Raw genomic sequence first — 22,573 nt, 5'->3', positions numbered from 1 at the left:
AACCCATATCTCTCCAATTTCCTGAGAAGCAGTTCATGTGAAACACAATCAAAAGCTTTGCTCAGGTCACAAAATGTAGCCGACAGATAGCAGCTCTGCTCAAAAGCCTCTTGAATCTTCATCACTAAGTCCATGATGGCTTTTGTCGTATTTAGACCCCTTCTGAAACCAAACTGACTATTTGTGAACAAATTTTTGGATTCAAAGTACTTAATAATCATTGCTGCCATACATTTCTGTATGTTTCTTTGCATCGTTGGTTGTGCATTTTTTCTATCTTTTCTGTTTCTGCATCTTTTCTTCCAGTCTTTTATTGCTTTCATTATTTTTACGTCCTCTCCTATCTGGTCTTACCCACCTTTACCGAGTCTTCCTCTGTTTATTAGTTTCAGTGGAATCCAATTTGTGATTGTTTTTTTTTATTTCAGAAGGTGTTCTTATATCCTACCCATCCCAGATGGCTTGATATGTATTTTACTGCAGTTTAACCTTTAATTTATAGTTACATTTATGTGTTATCGTTTGCATATCTAAAATTGTTTACTGTAATACCATCCTTTGAATCATCCAGAGCATTTTAATAGATCTTTTCAGAGTATATGTTAAATAGTGCTGGTGCTAGTCAACAACCTAATCGAACTCCGTGGGGTCTCCGTTTGAAATTAGTCTTACATCCTTATCATCGAGTCCTAATGTTTTTAGGATATAGATTAGTTTCACGTGTATAACTTTATCAAATGCCTTTGCGAAATCGATAAAACATACAAACACATCGCAACGGACATCGCTCTGGCTCTCTATATTAGAACTTGTAAAACTGAAAAGTACTTCCCTCGTCCGAGTCTTGCTTTTAATCCAAATGGAACTTTACTTAGGTTATTCTAATTTGGTGTAAAAGCGCGAGTGAATGATAGTAAGGAGTCCTTTGTACTTTAAGTACATGGCACATCAAACCAACTAATCTATGTTCTTAACATGTCAGCCTTGGCTTTTTTGGGATACTGATAACCTAATCCTATACTTACGGCTCTGAATATCACAGGCCTGATTCATTTTTCCTATTCTAATTTCATGTCCTAGGTAAATATTGGTAAAAGCCTGATATAATTCGTTGCCCTTTATTCTTATTACATCACTTGGGACTAAAATGGCCATGTATTTTGTTTCTTAAAAGTATATATTCAGACCTACTTGTCCTATTGCGTGTTTTAGTTCTTCCATCATTTTGTAAGCTTCATTTAAAATATCTGCTATAATAATAATACCATGTGCAAAACCCAAGTGACTTTAATATTCACCATCAATATTTAATCCCTTTTTAGTCGAATCTAGTTCCTTAAATGCACATTCCAGAGCTGGAGTGAATAGTTGGGGGAGATAGTGTCGCCCTGTCAAGCCTATATTTATCCGTAATGTCGTGGAGTTTAAAAGAAGTGTTAAAATTGCTTGAAGGAAAAAGCCAGTCCAACACAATGGAAACAACAATTAAAGGCATTAACAATAACAACAAAACGGAATTTAAAGTCAACTAGATACCTATTATGAAACGGACAGGGGATAACATAAGTCCATTCCTCTTCAAATTAATGATGGACATTCAGGGCCGCGTTTAGGTCAATTGACGCCCTAGGCAATTCTCTAGTAGCCGCCCTTCAAGAATGTATCATTTTTGCGAAAAAAAATTGCAGACATTTTTATTTAAATAACAATACGTTAAAAATGGATTTAAACTACGATGTTTATAGGTATATCTATAACAGAAAAAATTGCCATTCCAATTCGATCACATCAGAGTGCAGTCACTGAAGGTTTTTACCTCCGATTTCGTTGAACCTCCATCGATTTTCATGAAAATTGGTGAGTAGTTAGAGGATACCTCAAGGAACAAAGGTGACATGATGTCAACTTGCGCTTTTACCGTGGTGGTGGATGCCACCTGCCACCCCTTCTCGGGATAAAAATTATTTTTTTTAAATAATAACATAAATCGATAGAGAGACAAATTTTAAGCAAAATTTGTTATATGTATAAAGTTATTAATATAAGTCAATACTTTTTGAGTTATTAAAGATCAAAGATTTTATTTTTTCGTAAAAAATGCATGTTTTAAAGTTCTTTTCCACGTATAACTCAAAAACTATAAGCTTTCACTAAATAGTTGTTATTACCAAAATTGAAGATAATAAAAAGCTGAATACACTCCTCGCTTAAAGAACTAAACTAATGTTAATTCAAAGTGAGTTATGGGTAATACTCAAATCTAAGTATTCAAGCTTAAATAACGGGAAAACGATACATTTTGTAAAATATATTTACTAAACACTTTTCAAAGTACTCAGAAATATGTATCAAATGAGCTCCAGTAGAAGTTAATAGCATCACAATTAAGCAAGTTATGATGAAAATAAGAGAACCCTTTAGAACTTAGGAAAAAGTGAAAAATAAAACATACTCCATTTCCACAAAAATTAAAAGGGCCTAGCCGGGTAAGATGGTGAAAAGTGCCCCCAGCTCGATTTAAATTCCATATAGGCCACTTTTTAGCACATATAGAGGAACTCACTTTCTGAAATTTTTAGCCCCCTAGGTGGTCACGTGACCCCCCTAGAGCCTAATTAGGCTTTTTATGTTTTTATTTTTTATCTCAGCCGCGTCAAGAGCTAGCCAAAAACTTTATTTAAAAAAGTTGTAAGTTTCAAAAAGATCTATATGAAAAAAATTTTTTTTTATTTTTTGGCGGGAAATTCGAATTTTTAGAACAATTTTAAACTTTTAAATAACTCTAAAAAAAAAACTAAGACACTCGTTTTTACTAAAATCAATTATAATGTGTAATTTTGCAGAATCTTTCACCCTGAATTTTTTCAGATTTTTAAAATTGGTGAAACGTACCTTTACAAATAAAAAACCGCATTTTTTCGGTTTTTTTTTTCGTTTTTTGATACAATTTTATACATATTTTTCAAAAAAGGTAACACTGTCACTAGAATAGGTAAAAAACTGAAAAATAATTGGGGTTTGCTTAATAAAAATTTTTTGTAACGCCATCCATTTTCAAGATACAGGGCGTTGAAGAAAACAAAATTTTACACATTTTTTACGATTTTGCTGAAACTACTGGCAACATTGTAATAAAACTTGGCGGGATTTAAGAGGTGGTTATTGTGCATGTTTTGACATACAACTAAGGATTTGATATTCATCATTGGCGCGTATAGGGGTAATGGCCTGAACTTTTTAAAGAATAAAAATAGTACGCCACTGACATATTTCAAATTAACAATCGTTTTTGAATTCCTCGTTCAATTTGTGACAAAAAATGTATCTTCTTATTTTTTCATACGACGCGCCATTTTTATTCAAAAAATAAAAGATCTTAACCCTTACAAAGTATTCGAACCTCTAGTAGTTTCTGCATCTACATAATAAATAAAACTCGTACATCCATTATCAAAATTAATTCGAATACTTTGGAAGCGTTAAGATATTTTATTTTTTTGCAGGAAAACGGCGCGTCGTATGAAAAAATGAGAAGATAGATTTTTTATTGCAAATTGAACGAGGAATTCAAATATGATTGTTAATTTGAAATATGTCAGTGGCGTACTATCTTTTTTTCTTTGAAAAGTTCAGACCATTACCCCTATGCGCGCCAATGATGAATATCAAATCCTTAATTGTATGTCAAAACATGCACAATAACTACCTCTTAAAACCCGCCAAGTTTTATTACAATGTTGCCAGTAGTTTCGGCAAAATCGTAAAAAATATGTAAAATTTTGTTTTCTTCAACGCCCTGTATCTTGAAAATGGATGGCGTTACAAAAAATTTTTATTAAGCAAACCCCAATTATTTTTCAGTTTTTTACCTATTCCAGTGACGGTGTTAAATTTTTTGAAAAATATGTATAAAATTGTATCAAAAAACGAAAAAAAAAACCGAAAAAATGCGGTTTTTTATTTTTAAAGGTACGTTTCACCAATTTTAAAAATCTGAAAAAATTCAGGGTGAAAGATTGTGCAAAAATACACATTATAATTGATTTTCGTAAAAACGAGTGTCTTAGTTTTTTTTTCAGAGTTATTTAAAAGTTTAAAATTGTACTAAAAATTCGAATTTCCCGCCAAAAAAAATTTAAAAAAATTTTTCATATAGATCTTGTTGAAACTTACAAGTTTTTTAAATAAAATTTTTGGCTAGCTCTTGATGCGGCTGAGATAAAAAATAAAAACATAAAAAGCCTAATTAGGCTCTAGGGGGGTCACGTGACCACCTAGGGGGCTAAAAATTTCAGAAAGTGAGTTCCTCTATATGTGCTAAAAATTGGCCTATATGGAATTTAAATTGGGTTGGGGGCACTTTTCACCATCTTACCCGGCTAGGCCCTTTATAGTAATCCTTAGAAGAATTTCTATATATTAGCATAAGTAAAGATTTCAACAATTCTGACAGGTTTAGAATGCATATTTAAAAAAAGATATGATTTAAAAAAATCAGAATTTTTAAAATAATCGTAATTTTCATTTTTTTTGATAACTCCAAAAATAATCAATATACGTAAAAAGTGATATATGCATAACCAAATTTTAGTTTTTTCTGTATCAAATATTTTACCTTTTTACTATTTCTGTAGGGTAAAAAATAACCGAGATAGAGACGTTTAAAGCTTAAATTTGGCTGCGAGAACCATGTAACCGGGGCCATTCAACCTTTTATTTTTAAAAAAGTAAGGCGTTCAAAAGATTAAATTCAACGTGGTTTAATAGCCATTAAAATTAACTTTCAAATGGTTTTTAGATAAACCCGATATCGTAACAATTAACGGAGTTATTAAAAAAAAAACAGTAACTTGTTTGGAAAAAATTTTAAAAGATAAATTTCCCACATCATTTTTTGCGGCAAAATGCATCATTTTTTTATTATTTAAGCTTGAATACTTAGATTTGGGTACTCTCCGAAAAATATACATTCAATTAACTATAATTCACTTTTAGATAACGTTAAAGTTATGAGTTCGATATATTGAAAAAAATCGATTTTCATTTTGTAGCTTCAAAGGGCTGTAACTTTTTTTATGAGCATATTTGTACTAAGGTAAGTTAGATTCAATCGAACTATTTTTGATCCCAGAATGTGTGGTATAATTTATCACCAATATTTTCGGGACACCCTGTATAATAAACTCTGAGGTGTAAGAACAATAATGACGTCTACTGAAAATAGCGCAGATGAGGGTACAGAAAAGGATGGGGAAAAATAGGACGACCGCTCAAATGATGGGCTGCTAACCTTCCCTATAGGTATCAATCCGTCAATGCACAAGCAGCATTGCTTATAAACATTTAATTATTAGGAGATTAAAATCACAAATCAAAAGTAGGAATATGAAAAATTGAATACCTACTATAGTATTTCATAGGCGAAATATTTAATTAGTGAATACAATGTAAAAAAATGAAATATTCTGAAGAGCAACAACCTAGAACATGTAAATAGAAATACAGACAAAGGGGTAAAGATGGCAATTTCTGAGAGAACAGAGATAACCACTTAGAATCAGAGGACGTTAAACGTTACGAATTGTATCTAATTTATAGTTATTGGCCAAGAGTTCATCCTCGACAAAGACGTTTACTACACTATTCATCATTATGGCCTAAAAAAATGGTGACAAAATTTAGTAACAATCAAAAATTATTAGTTTAATGATATGCACCAGCCTTGACTCAAAATTCCTAATAGGCTATTATTTATGCAATCATAATTATATGCTCTGCAAGGTTAAAGTGGATATTCTTCATTTATTGTTTGACAACAAAAAACAAGTGAATCGATTTGAAACAATACATTTGGCTTACTTCCTTTAGTGTTGTGTAACGGTAAAAGTGTTCCATAATATTCAATTTAGTACGTAATAAGGATGGTGTTGTTGCTAAATTGGTACTAATTATCTTAAAATAGATTGTATCTATTATTAAAACTAATACATACACCTAAATATTATTTTTAAGGTAATTCTATTTTTAGTGGTTTTAGTTTCACTTTACACTTTATTAATTTCAAATAACTCAGGTAGTCATAACTTTCTTATTATAGAACATGTATATTATATTCTGTAACCTTTTATCTTAAGATCTACGTAAAAACTTAAAAAATAGGTCTTTATAATTCATAGAGTCGACTTAAGTGTGCTAGTTATATTAAGACTAACACCTCTGTAGAGGCGATGGCAATAGAAAAAGCAAACTCAACAAACGCTAGTTTAGAGAAAAATGATTTAAAAAAATTGCTGAGCGACGAACTCAACAATTGTTGATAAAATCAAGAAATATTGAATGTGTTACCTCCATAAGCGCTACTTTATCACACCTTCCAAATTAAATAGAGCAACTACGCCAGTAGTAGAACAAGGTAGTACAAAATCACTTTGGTAACCATGTCATCAGACTTCTTTGACCTTGATTTGTACAAGAGTAGCAATAATTCCAAGAAGTGATCGACAATGACCAGAGGGTATCTGAAGAAGACCAGAAAAGGCCACCCTGTGTGCCGTGGGCAAAACTAATCTCTAATGTTTCGATATATTCTTCTTTTCCACACAATAACAGAGGGTGGTTCAAATGAATAAAGGTCAATAACCAGAGGGTAGATGAAGAAGTACAAGAATTGATCGACATTGACCAGTGGATATACTCTGTGGTTAATGCGGAATTCATTCATAGTTTATTACTTAATCTCTTCTTCTTCAGGGACATGTATGTTCCCTTAAAGTAAATCCTTTTAAATCGACCTAATGTGACCATAATTATACATTTTATTACAATTATCATGTATTTTAAAGGTTTTTATAACCAAGAATGTGGCTAGAATCAACTACTATCAAGATGTTTCACTATGATGAATTAAAAATGCTTAATATAATTAAAACGTAAAAAACGGTAACGATTGATTTCATGGATGCTAATTAGCGGGTGATTTTCATGATTGTTTTTTTACAAAAAAAGGACCAACTTTATTTTGAGTGTAACTTGCTTAGTTTTTATTCTTTAAACTTATATAAAAAAATAAAAATATATAGTACTTATGGTATAACTAGACCCAAACCCAGACATCCAAAGTAAAAGTTTTCCTCCAACACCAAACTGATCTATAAGGTCCACATATTGTTCAGTAAAAAGTTACCCCATTTTGAGCGTCCGGTTTGGGGGGGGGGGGAGAGATGGGGAAAAAGTCGGTGAATTAGTAGTTTTTTACGTTTTTCGTCAATATGCTTTAGCGTAAACAATGTTCTAAACAAAAATGTTCTACATAGAATTTAAAACAAAAAAGGTCCTATACATAATTCTTATAAAATCAAGGGTTCCAGAGTTACGGATGGTGAAAAGTGGAGGTTTTCGATACTTTTTATATCTTTTGAGAAATTTATAATATTATTACTGATGAAAGAAATGTTATTTAACAGGATTGTGTTTTGTAAATAAAATTTGCTATTTCAATGGTCGATGGTATGTTAGTGATAAGCCCTTGAAGAAACGTCAACCTCACCACCCAAAATCATCATCAATTGCCCAAATAATATAAAAAGTATCGAAAACCTCCACTTTTCGCTCTCCGTAACTCTGGAACCGTTGATTTTATAACAATGATGTATCGGACCTTTTTTGTTTTAAATTTTATGTAGAACATTTTTGTGTAGAACGTTGTTTACGGTACAGTATAGTTTTAGAGATATTGACGAAAAACTTAAAAAATCTACTAATTTACCGACTTTTCCTCGATCTCCCCCCCCCCCCCCAAACCGGATGTTCAACATGGTGTAACTTTTTACTGAACAATATGTGGACCATATACAACAATTTGGTGTTGGAGGAAAACTTTTACTTTGGATGTCTGGCTTAGGCCATTTTTTGGACCAATTATAGTATACTACCTCCGTAACTTTAGAACCGTTAATTTTAGAAGGATTATGCATAGGACCTTTCTCATTTCAAATTTAATGTAGAACATTTTTGTATAGAAGGTTGCTCATGCTAAACCGCATAGTTTTAGAAATATTGACGAAAACGTAAAAACTACGACTTTACCGATTTCTCCGCCCTCTCCCCCCCAAACTCGACGCTCAAAATGGTGTGACTTTTTCTGAACATTATGTGGACAATATAGAACAATTTGGTGTTGGAGGATAACTTTCACTTTGGATGTCTGGGTTATACCATTACTTGGATCAATTGTATCATACTAAAAAGATATGTTGAAATGCTTTAAAAATTTTTAGATTGAATTTTCCCCACTGGCGCGCATACTGGTAAAATGACCCGTATGCGCACCAATGGAGAATATAAAATTCTTAATTGTATGTCAAAAAATGCGCAATAACTGCCTATTAAAACCCACCAAATTTTCTTTGCAGGTCTCAACCGGTTTAAAAAAATCGCCAGTTTGTATGAAAAATTTCAACACCCCCTATATTGGAAACGAAGCATATGCGGACATACGTTTATAAAGCAAACTATCATTATTTTTCATGCAGAATTACCCCTTAAAGTTTCCCGTACTTATTTAAAAACACCCTGTAGCGATGAAAAACATGGCTAGTTGCTAAAGTACCTAACTTTTTTATTATCCAACTTAAGCAAATGAATTAAAAAACAGAATATTAAGAAAACATTGGGCTATAGCTGGATTTTATTTTCAGTATTTTATAAATGCTAGAATATTCCACATATATGTGATGGTCATAACTTTGAGAAAAAACACAGTTTTATTGGTAGTTCGTACACCTGGTATACAATGACCATTTACCTATCTAGCGGCAATATTATTACAAATTATTACAACGATATTGTTAAAGAATAAGGCTATAAAATATTAAAAACATCACTTAAATCGGACAACAGGTTTAGGAAATTCGAGACATTAAAAATTACGTATCTTTAAGGTGGTGGTTCGTTAATTTCTTGAAGAAGTGTAGATTAATATTTGTAATTAGATTGCCACGAAAGCATTTAAGGTAATATGCCATCAAATATGCGTTAAATCCGTGTGTTCGCGAATACTAGATTCTTATAGACGGAGAGCTAGAGCCGAAAAATCATCATCATAAGTAATATGGAGTCTTTCCTGTGAAATGTGTCCATTGTATATTGACAATTATGACCCCTTTCAGGCTGACACCTCAGTGGATACAGGAAGTAGCAATAAGGGATGAAAGGGGAAAGTTAGTGCAGTCATAAAGGTTTTCACCTCCTATTTTGTTAAACTTCCATCGATTTGCATGAAAATTGGTGACTAGTTAGAGCATACCTCAAGAAATAAAACTGATTTGGTGCCAACTTGCACTTTTACCCTGGTGGTGAATACCACCCCTTCCCGCGGGTGAAAACAATTTTATTCAAAATAACCCCACAAATCGATAGAGGGACAAATTTTAAGTAAAATTTGTTATATCATGTTATTAAAATAAATCAATACTTTTTGAGTTATTAAAGATCAAAGATTTGTCTATTTAAGAGCATATGCGTGAAGTTGCGGATGATAAAAAGAACATGTTAAGTAATTGTATGTTAGTAAAATATTATTTTTATATTATTTCTATATTTAATTGAATTTTTTCTATCAATATAAAATAAATATGTTCAGACACTGAGAGAGTCCAATAATGGGTACATTTGACATATTCGAATACACTTTCGCTAAACTTATAATATCGAAATAATATAAAAATAATATTTTAGTAACACACAACTAATTAATATGTTCTTTTTATAATCCGTAACTTCACGCATGTGCTCTTAAACAAACAAATTTTTGTCCCTCTATCGATTTGTGGGGTTATTTTTAATAAAATAGTTTTCACCCCCCGAGAAGGGGTGGTATCCACCCCCAGGGTAAAAGTGCGAGTTGGCACCAAATTATTTTTATTTCTTGGGGTATGCTCTAACTAGTCACCAATTTTCATGCAAATGGATGGAAGTTTAATAAAATAGTAGGTGAAATGAAAACCTTTAAAGACTACACTAACTTTCCCCTTTAATCCCTTATTGCTACTTCCTGTATCCACTGAGGTGTCAGCCTGAAAGGGGTCATAATTATCAATATACAATAGACACATTTCACATGCTAAACTCCATATTACTTATGACGGTGATTTTTCAGCTCTAGCTCTTAGACTATTAGTTTTAATGCGCTATAATTATAATTACGCTTCCGTCTCTGCTAAAGAATATTTCTAATGATGCTTCTATAGCAGTTAACTAGTTAATTAAACAATACAATTTGTTTCAGACGAAACCTCCCAATAAATGCGAAATTCCTGCATCAGCGCCAAAAAAGGTCGAGGAAGTAATTAACCAATGCCAGGATGAAATTAAACTAGCCATTCTTTCAGGTAATTTGATTTGTCTCCTCATTAAATTGTGAATAAAACAATACTTAACGACGATTACTATTAAAAGTTAATTACTTTTTTAATCAAATGCTTATAAAGTCAATTTCTGTTGTTTAGTCTTATTTTTTATTTTTGAAATTTGTCCTTGAAAATACTGTGTGACATTGAAAATGTAACATCTATTTCTATTAAGTTAACACAAAACAAAACGACATTTAAAGAAGAAATGTGTTGCACTAAAAAAATTATGGAAATAATTTTGATTACGGACAGGGGATAAAACAACAAAAACGAAACAGGGAAAAGAAAGGGTGCCGCTGTCTTTGAATGTTGATAGAGAACTCTTATCAAGCCCTTCCTTACTTAGGGCATTCCGATAAGTACTTAGCCTACAAAAGAAAAAGGAAAATTTTAGAAAAGTGGCAATTTATTTCTCTACATACTCTCATACACTTGACCCAGCGATCCAACTTCTTTAACCCGTCTGAAAAATACTTTTTCTTGAGGTCTTCAAAATAGGCTTCCGTGGCGGCGACGACCTACTCATTCGACTTAAATTTCTGCCCAGCGAGTGTCTTTTTCAAGTTTGGAAACAAATAGTAGTCGTACGAGACCAAATCTGGAGAATACGGTGGATGGAGCAACTGTTCGTAGCCCAATTCGACCAATTTGGCCATGGCGACGGCGGAGGTGTGAGCCGGTGCGTTGTCATGGTGAAAGTGCACTTTTTTTCTTTGCCAAATGGGGTCGTTTTTTCTTTAATTCGGAGTCGAATCAGCCCAATAATTCGGCATAATAGAGCCCCGTGATCGTTTTGTCCTTCTCCAAGTAGTCGATGTAGATCACACCTTGTGAATCCCATAAAATGCTGGACATCATCTTTCCGGTCCATTGGACAATCTTCGCCTTCTTCGGAGCTCGTTCGCCGGGTGCTGTCTACTGTTTCGACTGTTCCTTGGTCTCTGGTGTATACCAGTGAATCCATGTTTAGTCGACGGTTATGAAACGACGTAAAAACTCCTTTGGATCACACTTAACACATTCGCGGTCATGACTGCATATGAAGTCATTTACTCCATAAGAATACGTGTATAAAATGACAGCGTGTCCGCGAATGTGTTAAATAGCGTCAAGAACTGCTCTGAAGTGGCCTTACCGTTTCGCTTATTGTCTGAAGTGAGCAAACGCGGCTGTGTCAGCTATCTCGCTCATCTTCAGTCGACGGTCTGCCAATACAAGATCGTGGATTTTTGTCACGTTATTCTCCGTGGTAGCCATTTTCGGGGCACCTACGCGTGGTTCATCAAAAACCGACGTTCGTCCACGTTGAAACTCATTAAACCAATTTTTGACAGTTACCATCGAAGGAGAAGAGTCACCGTACACAGTACACAGCATTCAAGCGCTCTTTGATTTCGCTGTGTGATTTCCCTTCCAAAAACAAGAATCGCATCACCGAGCGGTATTGCTCTTTTTAAATTTTATTAAAATCCGCGGACACGCTGACTTTCACACGCAATCACAACAATACTATAATTTCGATTTTTCTGAACTTTTGACATTAGAAGTCTACTAGAATGCATTAAATGACAGTAGGGGAGAGTTGGATAAAACGGGATAGTCGGATAAAACGGGATACCTAGCCTAGAGACCCAACTAGTGGTGTTATCAATCGGACAACGACGGAAACCTGTTATGAATCGTCATTTTAACATTCTCAGTTCGTTTTACCTCGATGCCACTATTTAAGAAGAAACAGTAGCGATCAACAGGTAGCGAAAACGCGTTCCAAGATTGCGGCTATAATTTTGAATATTTTTCGAGATATTTGGCACACGTATTCGTAATATAATAAAGAATGGTGGTACAGAGCCCAATTTGAAAAATATATTAATATGTGGAAATTACTCTGTAATTAAATACAATATTAAAAAAAACGAGCCTGTACCGCCATTAAGAAGAACAAAAAAATACACTTTCTTCAAATAAACTTTTATATCCGATGCCTAGATTTTGTGCCATTTTGGAACTACTAATGAAATAAAAAAAATTAGTAGTTCCAAAGTGACACAACATCTAGGCATCGGATAAAAAAGTTTATTTGAAGAAAGTGTATTTTTTTGTTCTTCTTAATGGCGGTAGAGGCTCGTTTTTTTAAATTGTATTTAATTACAGAGTAATTTCCACATATTAATATATTTTTTAAATTGGGCTCTGTACCGCCATTCTTTATTATGTTACGAATACGTGGGCCAAATATCTCGAAAAAATATTCAAAATTACAGCCGCAATCTTGGAACGCGTTTTTGCTACCTGTTGATCGCTACTGTTTCCCCTTAATGAAAAGTTGTTGTGTTTAGAATTGTTTGACTCTATTTTTTTGATACTTTGTACTTTTAAGTGCGTTGTTTTCTGCATTATACTGCCTACATATATAAAAATATAATTCCGGTGACTATTACATGTAATTAAGCAGTCATTAACGAATATTCTCATGTGTAGTCTACCTATTTTTACTTTCACATTTAGGCAGCAGCCATTTTTGTTTTGAAAAATGTCTGAGTTTGACAAAACGGGACACTTATAAGTTGGATAAAATGGGATACAGTTTCTTATGTCCCGTTTTATCTACCTATTTATTTGTTGGCCTATTAATTTTGTAAAAAGAGATATGAAGCGTTTTCTCATACGACAGAGAAGAACAACAAATTGTTATGTGACTTTTTTTCTGATATACGTACCTAGTCCTAAATAAAAGGTATTATTTCCCATTTGACTACTGAAGATATTATTCTTTCGAGAGTAAATTTTACTATACAGTTTAATGTCGACTTAATTTAGACATAAACTAAATTTTAGATAATTTTATACAAAAAATTGCATATTATAAACCTATCCCGCTTTATCCAACCGTGGTTGGATAAAACGGGATGTGTAGGACTTTATTAAATATATTTTTTACTATTTTCCAGTTATTAAAAATAGCTAAAGATATGTGTTTTGTGTGCTGCAATAAATGTTATACCTATAAAAAGTAATATTATGATAATTTCTTTAACATATTTTCCGTAGTAAAAGTAAACAAGAATGGTATCCCGTTTTGTCCAACTCTCCCCTACACTTTATTTGTGATAGTGGCGCCATCGGGCGGAGAGGCTAAGTACTTATCGGACTGCCCTGGTAAAAATTAGAAAGGTTTACGATTAAAAAAAGCGATAAATAACGTTTAATAGGTTACGCTGTTTTGAAATTAAAATCCTAAGGCATATACCTTTTAATAACCTAACCTAAATCTTACTTTTTCTTCTTATAATTTATTTGGGCTATGGCCTTCCTATGGCTATCCAGCAACCAGGATTATACCAGGACTAATATAATTGGCCAATATAATTAAAAGTGCGAAAAATGTTGCTGAACTATGAAACCAGATGTCGCTTTTCCGAACTTGCACGGTCCCAATACGGGTATGTTATGTTCTATTTTTAATGTTACTGAATATATGCCATATGTTTTAACAATATTATACATTTTATTTCAGAAGCGTTGGAGACTATAAATGTTAATGAAAATGCCCATAGTCGTGCAAAAAGGGCAGCATTTACTGATGATGAGAAAAGAATTGCTGGTGTAAGTATTTATTTTAATCTAACATTGATAAGTTTTGCTATGTTTCAAATTGGCAACAAGTTTAGCCAGTTATTGTGGCTCAATTACCTACACGTGTTTTTGTGTTTTGTATTGTCCGAAACTGAATATTGGGCAATTAAAAGGAAAGATCATCCTTTTCGGATGAATCTCTCTTAAGGGAGATATGGAACTAAAAGAAAATAGTCCAGAGAAATAAGATTTTTCTCGTAACACTTCCCCCTCCAGGCCGAGACCAAATTTTTTGAGTAGTATGGACATCTATAGTATTAACCTATATGTTTCCTGCAGCCAATTTTGATGATATACATAGTTATAAACAAATGAATATCACAAAACGGAAAATTTTCGCATTTTTAGTATATTACCAAAAAGTTAAGCACTTTAAAAAAAATTTGAGAGTAAGAAACTCATAAATCGTATAAAAAACTTCAATATAGCGTTCGCTGAATATGTCCATCCTTATTGGTTGCTTAGAAAATTGCAAAATAAATCATAAATTTTGAGTTTTTATAAATATTCATAACTTATGTAAAAACTAACTTAGAACCTTCTTATTACACGGAAAGCTGAAACTTCTTGTACTTAAATTATATTTTAAATTTCAAAGCAATTGGTCAAATAGTTTGAAAGTTATTTAATTTGTTTTTCCCAAATACATTTTTTTTTGCAACACTATAAGTCAGAAAATTATGAGGTTACAATGATACTTCGGACAGTTTATGAAAGAAGAACACTTATACTATTACCTTAATTAAAAATAAATGACAAAAAATAATTTTAAACAGTGTAAAATTATTTTGCAAAAACATGTCGATGTTTTGCTTACTTATAAACAATTAGAATAACTTCTTAACCGTTACCCGTAGAAAAATTATTTTTTCATATTTAGAAAGACTGAATTTTTATACACATTTAGAAAGAAAAACAACTGTCCTAGGACAATTAGGGACAAAGTTAGCCCCCCTTTTTATTTTCACATGTTTTTGCAAAATAATTTTGCAATATTTATAACTATTTTTTGACATTTTTTTTTAAATTAAATTAATACTGTAAATTTTCTTCTTTCATAAACTATCTAAAGTATTACTGTAACTTCATAATTTTCTGACTTGTTGCAAAAAAATTAATTTGGGAAAAACAAATTAAATAACTTTGAAACTATTTGACCAATTGCTTTGAAATTTTGGGTATGAATTAAGCACCATAAGTCTCAGCATTACTTGTAATAAGACGGTTCTAAGTTAATTTTTACATAAGCTATGAATATTTATAAAAACTCAAAATTTATTATTTATTTTGCAATTTTCTAAGGAACCAATACGGATAGACATTTTAAGCGAACGCCATATTGAAGTTTTTTATACGGTTTATAAGCTTCATACTCTCAAATTTGTTTAAAATGCCTAATTTTTTAGTAATAGACGAAAAAAGCGAAAATTTACCGTTTTGTGATCTTCATTTGTTTATAACTATGTATATCATCAAAATCGGCTGCAGGAAACGTATAGGTTATTATAATAGATACTATAGGTCCATACTACTCAAAAATGTAGTTTTGGCCTGGAGGGGGTTGTGTCACCAACAGGATATTTTTTTCCTTATTTCTCCGAACTAAAACGAATCAGTTTGCTTTGTTCCTGTCGTAACTTTGAAAAATGCCTTTTCGGAATGTAAAAAATAGAACAATATTTTCGTTTTCTATCGGCTTAATTGTACCAGAACTTAAAAACTAAGCAATGATTCGTTCTCGATACATTCCTAAATCAAAACTGGCAACAAATTATCTCTTATCTCTTATTAGCTCCTCAAGTTTTATATGGAAAATTAAAATATTCTATACATGCAAATCAAATTATGGGTGATAAAACACCTCTACATTAATTATGTCAACAGAAGGTATACCTACAATAAAACATTAAAAATCCTTGATTAATAAATATATTGACCTCCCATGCAAATATCAGTCATAATATTTAAACATTTATAATTAATTGCTTAAGAGAAAGTATTTATCTGTAGCTATAGGCGACATTTCTAACGGTAACTATAAAACTGCAAAAAATATTCAGGCATGAATAAAAACGATACCAAATCATATTAATAGGTGTCATAAAATTCTTAATAAAGTGCATGTCCTCATTAAACGCTATCATATGCACAATAATTTGAAATATACCTACCTACAACTTTTCTATAGAGTCTCATTGTATGTATTGACTCAATACAATTGATTGAGAATGCAAAAAAAAAGCTGTTAACCACAATAAAAACAGCCAAAATTGAATATCTGGAGGAACATCATGAGGAACATCATGCAGCGAGAGATATATATTGCTGCAACTATTCCTAAAAGGTGAATATCAGCAAGCTACCGATGGTTCTTTATTTCCTTTAAAGCTGTTCTTACTTCTGACCTAAGCTATCATGATTACTAAACATCATGAACCAAGCTAAAAAAGGAAAGAAAGTACCACTAGACGGCAGATAGGCATTATAACAACATTGTATAAAAAAAGAGATAGCAAAGAATGCTCAAACTGTAGAGGAATAACACTTGGAAGCCTAGTAGGAAAACTTTATGCTAGTATATTATAAAACAGGCTAAGAGAAAAACTAGAAAACACTTTTGAGGAGAGCCAGGGTGGTTTGAGAAAAGAAAGAGAGGACGAACGATCAGATTTTCATAATAAGACAAATAATAGAAAAAGCTCTTAAAACAGAAAAAAAAAATACGTGCATGTTTCATAGATATGGAAAAAGCTTTCGACAGAATTAAAAGAGAAAATATTTGGAAAATACTGGAGAAGAAAAAAATTGAACATCTAATAGGATGCATCTAGAGTTTATACGAAAAAACGAAAAGCTATGTAAGGACAAGAAATGAAAAATCAAAAGTATTCGACAGCAACATTGGATTAAAACAAGGTTGTGTCCTGAGCCCACTACTCTTTAACCTAGTACTAGATGACGTAATAAAAGAATGCAAACACAAATGGAGAAAATATAATGTAGGATATTGGAAGTTGAGAATGATACAAATAACAGAACTATGCTACGCAGATGACCTGGTGATCATTGGGGAGCCAGAAAAACAATTACAAGAAAATATAAACTATCATGAATAGCTAAAAATCAGAAACATGAAAATAAACAAAGAAAAATCAAAAACAATGATGGTTGAAAGACAAAAAGAAAAACATGAAATAGAAGTAGAGGGCAAGCAACTTAAACACGCAGACAGATATGAGTATTTGGGTGTAATCATAAGCCGGGATGGAAAATTAGAAGATGAGATAAATGAAAGAATTGCAAAGACTGGTAAACTGTACAATATTATTAAGAGTAACTTTTTAAAAAAGAAAGAAATACCTAAGAATATAAAAAACGGAAATAGTAAAAAACATTGTGAAACCCACTGTAACCTATGCCTGTGAATCTTGGGCATTAACAAAAAGGCAAAAGAATAGACTAATAAGCACAGAAATGAGATTTTTCAGAACAATAAAGGGAAAAACAAGGAAAGATAAAATTGGAAATCAATCCTTTAGAGAAAATCTGAAAATATACCTAGTTACAACAACAATCGAATAAGGACAACTTAGATGGCTCGGACATGTACTGAGAAGAGGAGAAGAAAAAATAGTAAGACAGATATATGAAGCGAGAGATATTGGAAGAAAGAAGAGAGGAAGACCAAGAAAGACGTGGACAGAAGAAGTGAGGGAAGCGGCCGACAAAAGAGGAATAAAATGGGAGGAAACAAACGCATTGACCATGGATAGAAGAAAATGGAAGGAAATGTGGAAGAAAACGACGGAGAACCTAACTCCGTAATAACTCACACCGAAAGGTAGACAAGTTCTGGATTAGGTAAAAAAAAATACTTCTGACCGTGTAATCGATACAAGTACTTCAGATCCCTGATTTATGAGGGTGATTTTTCTTGTTGGGAAATTGTCTTGTGCTTTAAGGCCTGCATAGGGGTCTGTATAAAACACTCTACTTATTTACGGAACGTCCTGTTTATCTGCTGTTGTTTTTCTGCCTTTGTCTCTCAGGTTGTATATTTATTTTTACTTTGTGTAAGTCATCTTCTCATTATTTTTTAACCTTTTTTCTCTTCTACTGTATGAGTACCTTCGTTCCTTTTTTTTTGTTTTGATTCTGGCCTTGGTTCAGAACCTTTAGCCACGTAACTACATATAAAATTATTATTCGTTCATAAGTATAAAATTGCCCAGTATACACTTAAAAATAAAGAATAATAAAAAATAAAACTTACAAATAACAATGCCTACTTACTATGCCTACTTACTATGTTAATAAATACAACTATATTAATTTTTGTTTTTTTTGTTTTTTTTTGTTTTTTTTTTTGTTTTTTTTTTTGTTTTTTTTGTTTTTTTTCACTACGGTAAGAACTAAATCCGATTCATCCTCGCGGAGATTTAGAACCTCTTAGTGATTTATTTATTTTTTTTTAATTTTTTTTTATTTTTTTATTTATTTATTTCTTTTTATTTTTTTTATAATATTTTTTTTATTATTATTTTTTTTAATCATTTTTTTTTAATATATAATTTCTGCTGAACTTATTATAATATTTAGGTTTCTCTTTTCTTTCTCGCTTAGATTTCGTCATATTTCCATTGTAAATTTTGTATCTCTGCTAATCTTTTCGTTTTTGGTGTCATTTTTCTTGCAAAAGCTGAGTTGCAAACTATGTGTTTGCCACGTGTGATCATCTTTGTTATTTCTTTTTGTAGGTTTATCGTTACTCTACTCGTACTCCAACCGATATTTATTTATTAACCGACAGTTAATCTATATTACAAATTTGTTTATTTGTTTCAGTGTTTACTACAATGTGTATACAGGAAGATGAAAGCGGTAAGTAAAAACATATACAATATACATATACAAGAAAAACAATAAAACAAAATGTATGTTGTTAATGTACGCTACTCTTTATTTAAATTCGCGTTTCTTGTGTGATTATTTTCCCCCATTTAACTCCCGTTCGCTGTTTTTGTTATTGTTCTGGTCCATCTTTGTGGTACTAGCAGAAAACTTGGCCTTAATTTTCACTTATTAATTCAGGAAAATAGTCGACCAAAACGAGGGGAGGAGCAGAGCTCCTCAACGATTAGGTCACATGGCTTTCGGAAAGAAAATCCTAGAAAATATATGCAGGATCTTAATTAATAGCTTTGTTCGTGGAGACAGTCAATGACTAGTTTCTGACTGATTTCTGACTGATTCGCATGTGCAGTTCCGTCTTCATGCGCTTGAAAACGGAACTTCGCATGCGAATCAGTCAGAAACCAGTCATGGACTGTCTCCACGAACAAAGTTATTATCTTACTATTTTTTAAGTTTTTTGTAAATGTTTCAATGACTAATATTAACACAATACGAAGTCTCACATACGGACATATAATAAGCGAAACGAATTCAAATTATTACATTTGCTGTGTGACTTACTTTTAATTACTAATATGGATCGAATTTTTGTGATTTTAGTGTACATAAAAGTTTTGACAGCTTGGTTCTTATGGGAACTAATTTAAGTTGTAATAAGGGGATGAAATCAAATATAATTTTTCGGTTAGTATGGAAGTTGAGGCAGTCGATTTTATGATGTGGACATACGATGTTGTGTTTGGTGATAATTGCAAAGACGCGACGACGTTTTAAGACCACTATTATGACAAGCCGGTCATATGGTGTAGACATGATTATTTACAACCCAAGTAGAAATTTGTCGACGCGACAACGTTGTCTACCGCGTGGCAACGTTTTGTTACAACGTTGTTATTGCCTAGAAGACGACCCAATTCTGCACTAATTTGGTGGACGATTTTTGAGTTGTCTTGACGTTGCCTAGGCAACCTTAAGCGTTGCATAAGACAACTGAAGCGACTATAAAAAGCGCCTGCGTGCATTGGTTGCTCAAAGAGTCGGACTGGTTATGTTTTTTTACCTATATAAAAAGTAAACTATTTTGACATCATATTGGGTATTTAAATTTATATAAATACATAAATAAGGACTTAAAAAAAATTACCTGATGTGAAATTTATAAACGCATCTCAGATTACCGTCAAATATGGATATTCCACATTTAAAAATCACACGCGCTCATTTGTTATGACCTTTTTAACAAAAAATATGCAAATTTAAAAAAATTTAATTTTAATATAAAAGCCGGAATTTATGTTAAAGATGTTTTGTATAAATTTAATGTATTGATGTTGCTTTTAAAGGTATTAGAAAATGCCTGCACTTTTTATATTTTGTGTTTTTATTTTCTTTACATCCCACAAAAACCAAAATGGTGCATTAAACAATATTACCAATATTACTTAAAATATACCTTATTACCAACCCTAGATGGATGAGACAACCGAGAAGTCCAATCGCCGACCAAACACGGCCTGGCCGACTATCCCAACCACTTTAGAACGCACCCTCTTATTGGGTGACAGACGTCATGTCACCAGTGCAATGAAGTGCACCATTCTCCTTAACAGCGTTGCCACATTTAGTAGATATCTACTGTTTTGGTATATTTTTGATATTATTTAAAAAATTCTAGTAGGCAATGTTTTTTATTAGATGTTTGGTATATTTCAACATTTTGTTATCACTAAAATAAAATTTGCTTTTTAATAGTATTTACCCCATTTTTAAATTAATTTTCAGACATTTTGTTACAATTTCCCAACGTCATTACCGAAAATAAGATTCAGGACGTAGATGATGATAGTAGACGGACAGAGAAATGAAACTGGTAAATACCAGATCTAAATAAGGAAATATTTATATAATTGGTTTGGAGAATTTTCAAAATGATTGTAACGCTCGGTTTCATAATCAGTTAAAGTGGATTTTAAATTTTAAGTAAGTTGGTATCTACCTTTATCACAATTCATATATGAGTAAATGTCAACTTTAAAGTGAACTTTAGTTAATGTTCACTTTAAGTTGATTATGAAACCGGGCGAGAAGTAGCCGATTTTGACAGGTAACCGTTAACACAGGTTTTACTGTATTTACAGGGCCTAAAAAGAATCTACTGATTTCTATTGATTTTTTGAAAGCAAAACTACTATCTGTTGCAAGATAATTCGGATGGAATTCAGACAAAATATGTACAGAAAGTACATATTTTGTCGGATAAAATAAATATGTACTTATACATAAATATGTACTTTCTGTACATATTTTGTCGGAATTCCAGCCGAATTATCTTGCAACGGATAGTACTGAAAGAGTAAGAACTGGCTTGGCAACCCTGTCTACCAAAGCTGATACAAAGATTTAAGCTTATCAAATCTACTGATAAAACAATGGACAATGGAGAAACCAGCTAATAAAAAACAAATAAACAGGTTGTTAAATAAATCGAAAATTTCCAGCAAAATAAAATATAAAATAATAAGAAAAAAGTAAGGTTATAAAGTAAATTCTTTTCTGCTCCTGAAGTTGCCGTAAACGTGTCACACATCTAGAACTATACCTAGGGTCGTGAGAGACAACTACCTAGTCGGCCAGGAAACCCATGGGCGTAAATTAGTTTAGCATTATAACGTTTTTAAGTCGTTGCGATTGTTGAAAAAACTTAACTGTGATATATAGTTGTCACAATAGTAATAACTTAGTTGCCCATATAACTAAAGGTATTACTTAACATTGTAACATCGTAATGTCAGTCGGGGTAGGGGTCGTTGGCTGAAACAACTAAAAGTCCACTGTGGCAACGTTATATACAGTGCATTTGTTTGTACTGACAACAAATGCGTCGAAAAATTGCTACTTGGGAAGGACATTTTCTTTTGTAAGAACAAGTAAATTTTGGTCGCATTATTTCACTAAGAATCCTTTCTACATTTTTCCGCAATTTATTAGTACACAGTATCTACACATAAGTATCCATTTATTTAATTATTCATTTTGCTAATTAATAACTGTTAAACATTACACGGATTTTTACTTCAAGTGTCTTTAAAGAATCTACATATATGTCTTCCGTTTTACATATAAGTTTTCCGCCTAATACTTTTGATAGAATACTAGACGCTCAAGAAAAAATTCTACAAAACTTCCAAAAGATCAGACAGAAACGATGTGCGGAACTGAATGTGGGAAGTTAAAAAGGAAGAGGGACAAAGAAATTCATGTGGCCGAAATGAGAATGGGATTAGACAAAAAAAAAATGGGATAAAGTTAAAAATGAGAATATTAGGGGAAGACTAGGAGTGGCATCAGCTGATGTCACTAGGTTGATAGTTCGGGCATGTTAAATGTCAAGTTGCTAATCACATTGTAGCAGGAATTGCTGATTTGCACTTTACTTAAATGAGCAGAAGAGTACTTAAATGAGTAGAAGAGCGAGATTAAAGGAAACTGAGATGAGACACTTAGGTAAGCTATGTCTGGGGATGGGATTGATGTCTGGGGATGGGATTGGTATAAACCAAGATAGAAACTTAGATCGAAAAAGAGAAGATAAGATAAATGTAATTAGCGAAGTC

At 32.3% G+C, this 22,573-nt stretch overlaps 1 protein-coding gene across 2 annotated transcripts in view; it reads left to right on the top strand.

Moving 5' to 3' along the window:
* LOC114326456 (general odorant-binding protein 70) overlaps positions 1-22,573 on the top strand; it is a 29,754-nt gene that overhangs the window by 2,786 nt on the left and 4,395 nt on the right. For both annotated transcript variants that reach the window (XM_028274837.2, XM_028274836.2), the window contains exons 2-4: positions 10,286-10,388; positions 13,927-14,015; positions 18,891-18,926. In XM_028274837.2, coding sequence (XP_028130638.1) covers positions 10,286-10,388; positions 13,927-14,015; positions 18,891-18,926 — 228 coding nt within the window. The remainder of the gene's footprint in view (positions 1-10,285; positions 10,389-13,926; positions 14,016-18,890; positions 18,927-22,573) is intronic.

This window comes from Diabrotica virgifera, chromosome 7 (genome assembly GCF_917563875.1).
Source record: "Diabrotica virgifera virgifera chromosome 7, PGI_DIABVI_V3a".
NCBI classification, from domain to species: domain Eukaryota; kingdom Metazoa; phylum Arthropoda; class Insecta; order Coleoptera; family Chrysomelidae; genus Diabrotica; species Diabrotica virgifera.
The sequence above is the reverse complement of the archived record's forward strand: the minus strand, read 5'-3'. Positions and strand labels throughout refer to the sequence as shown.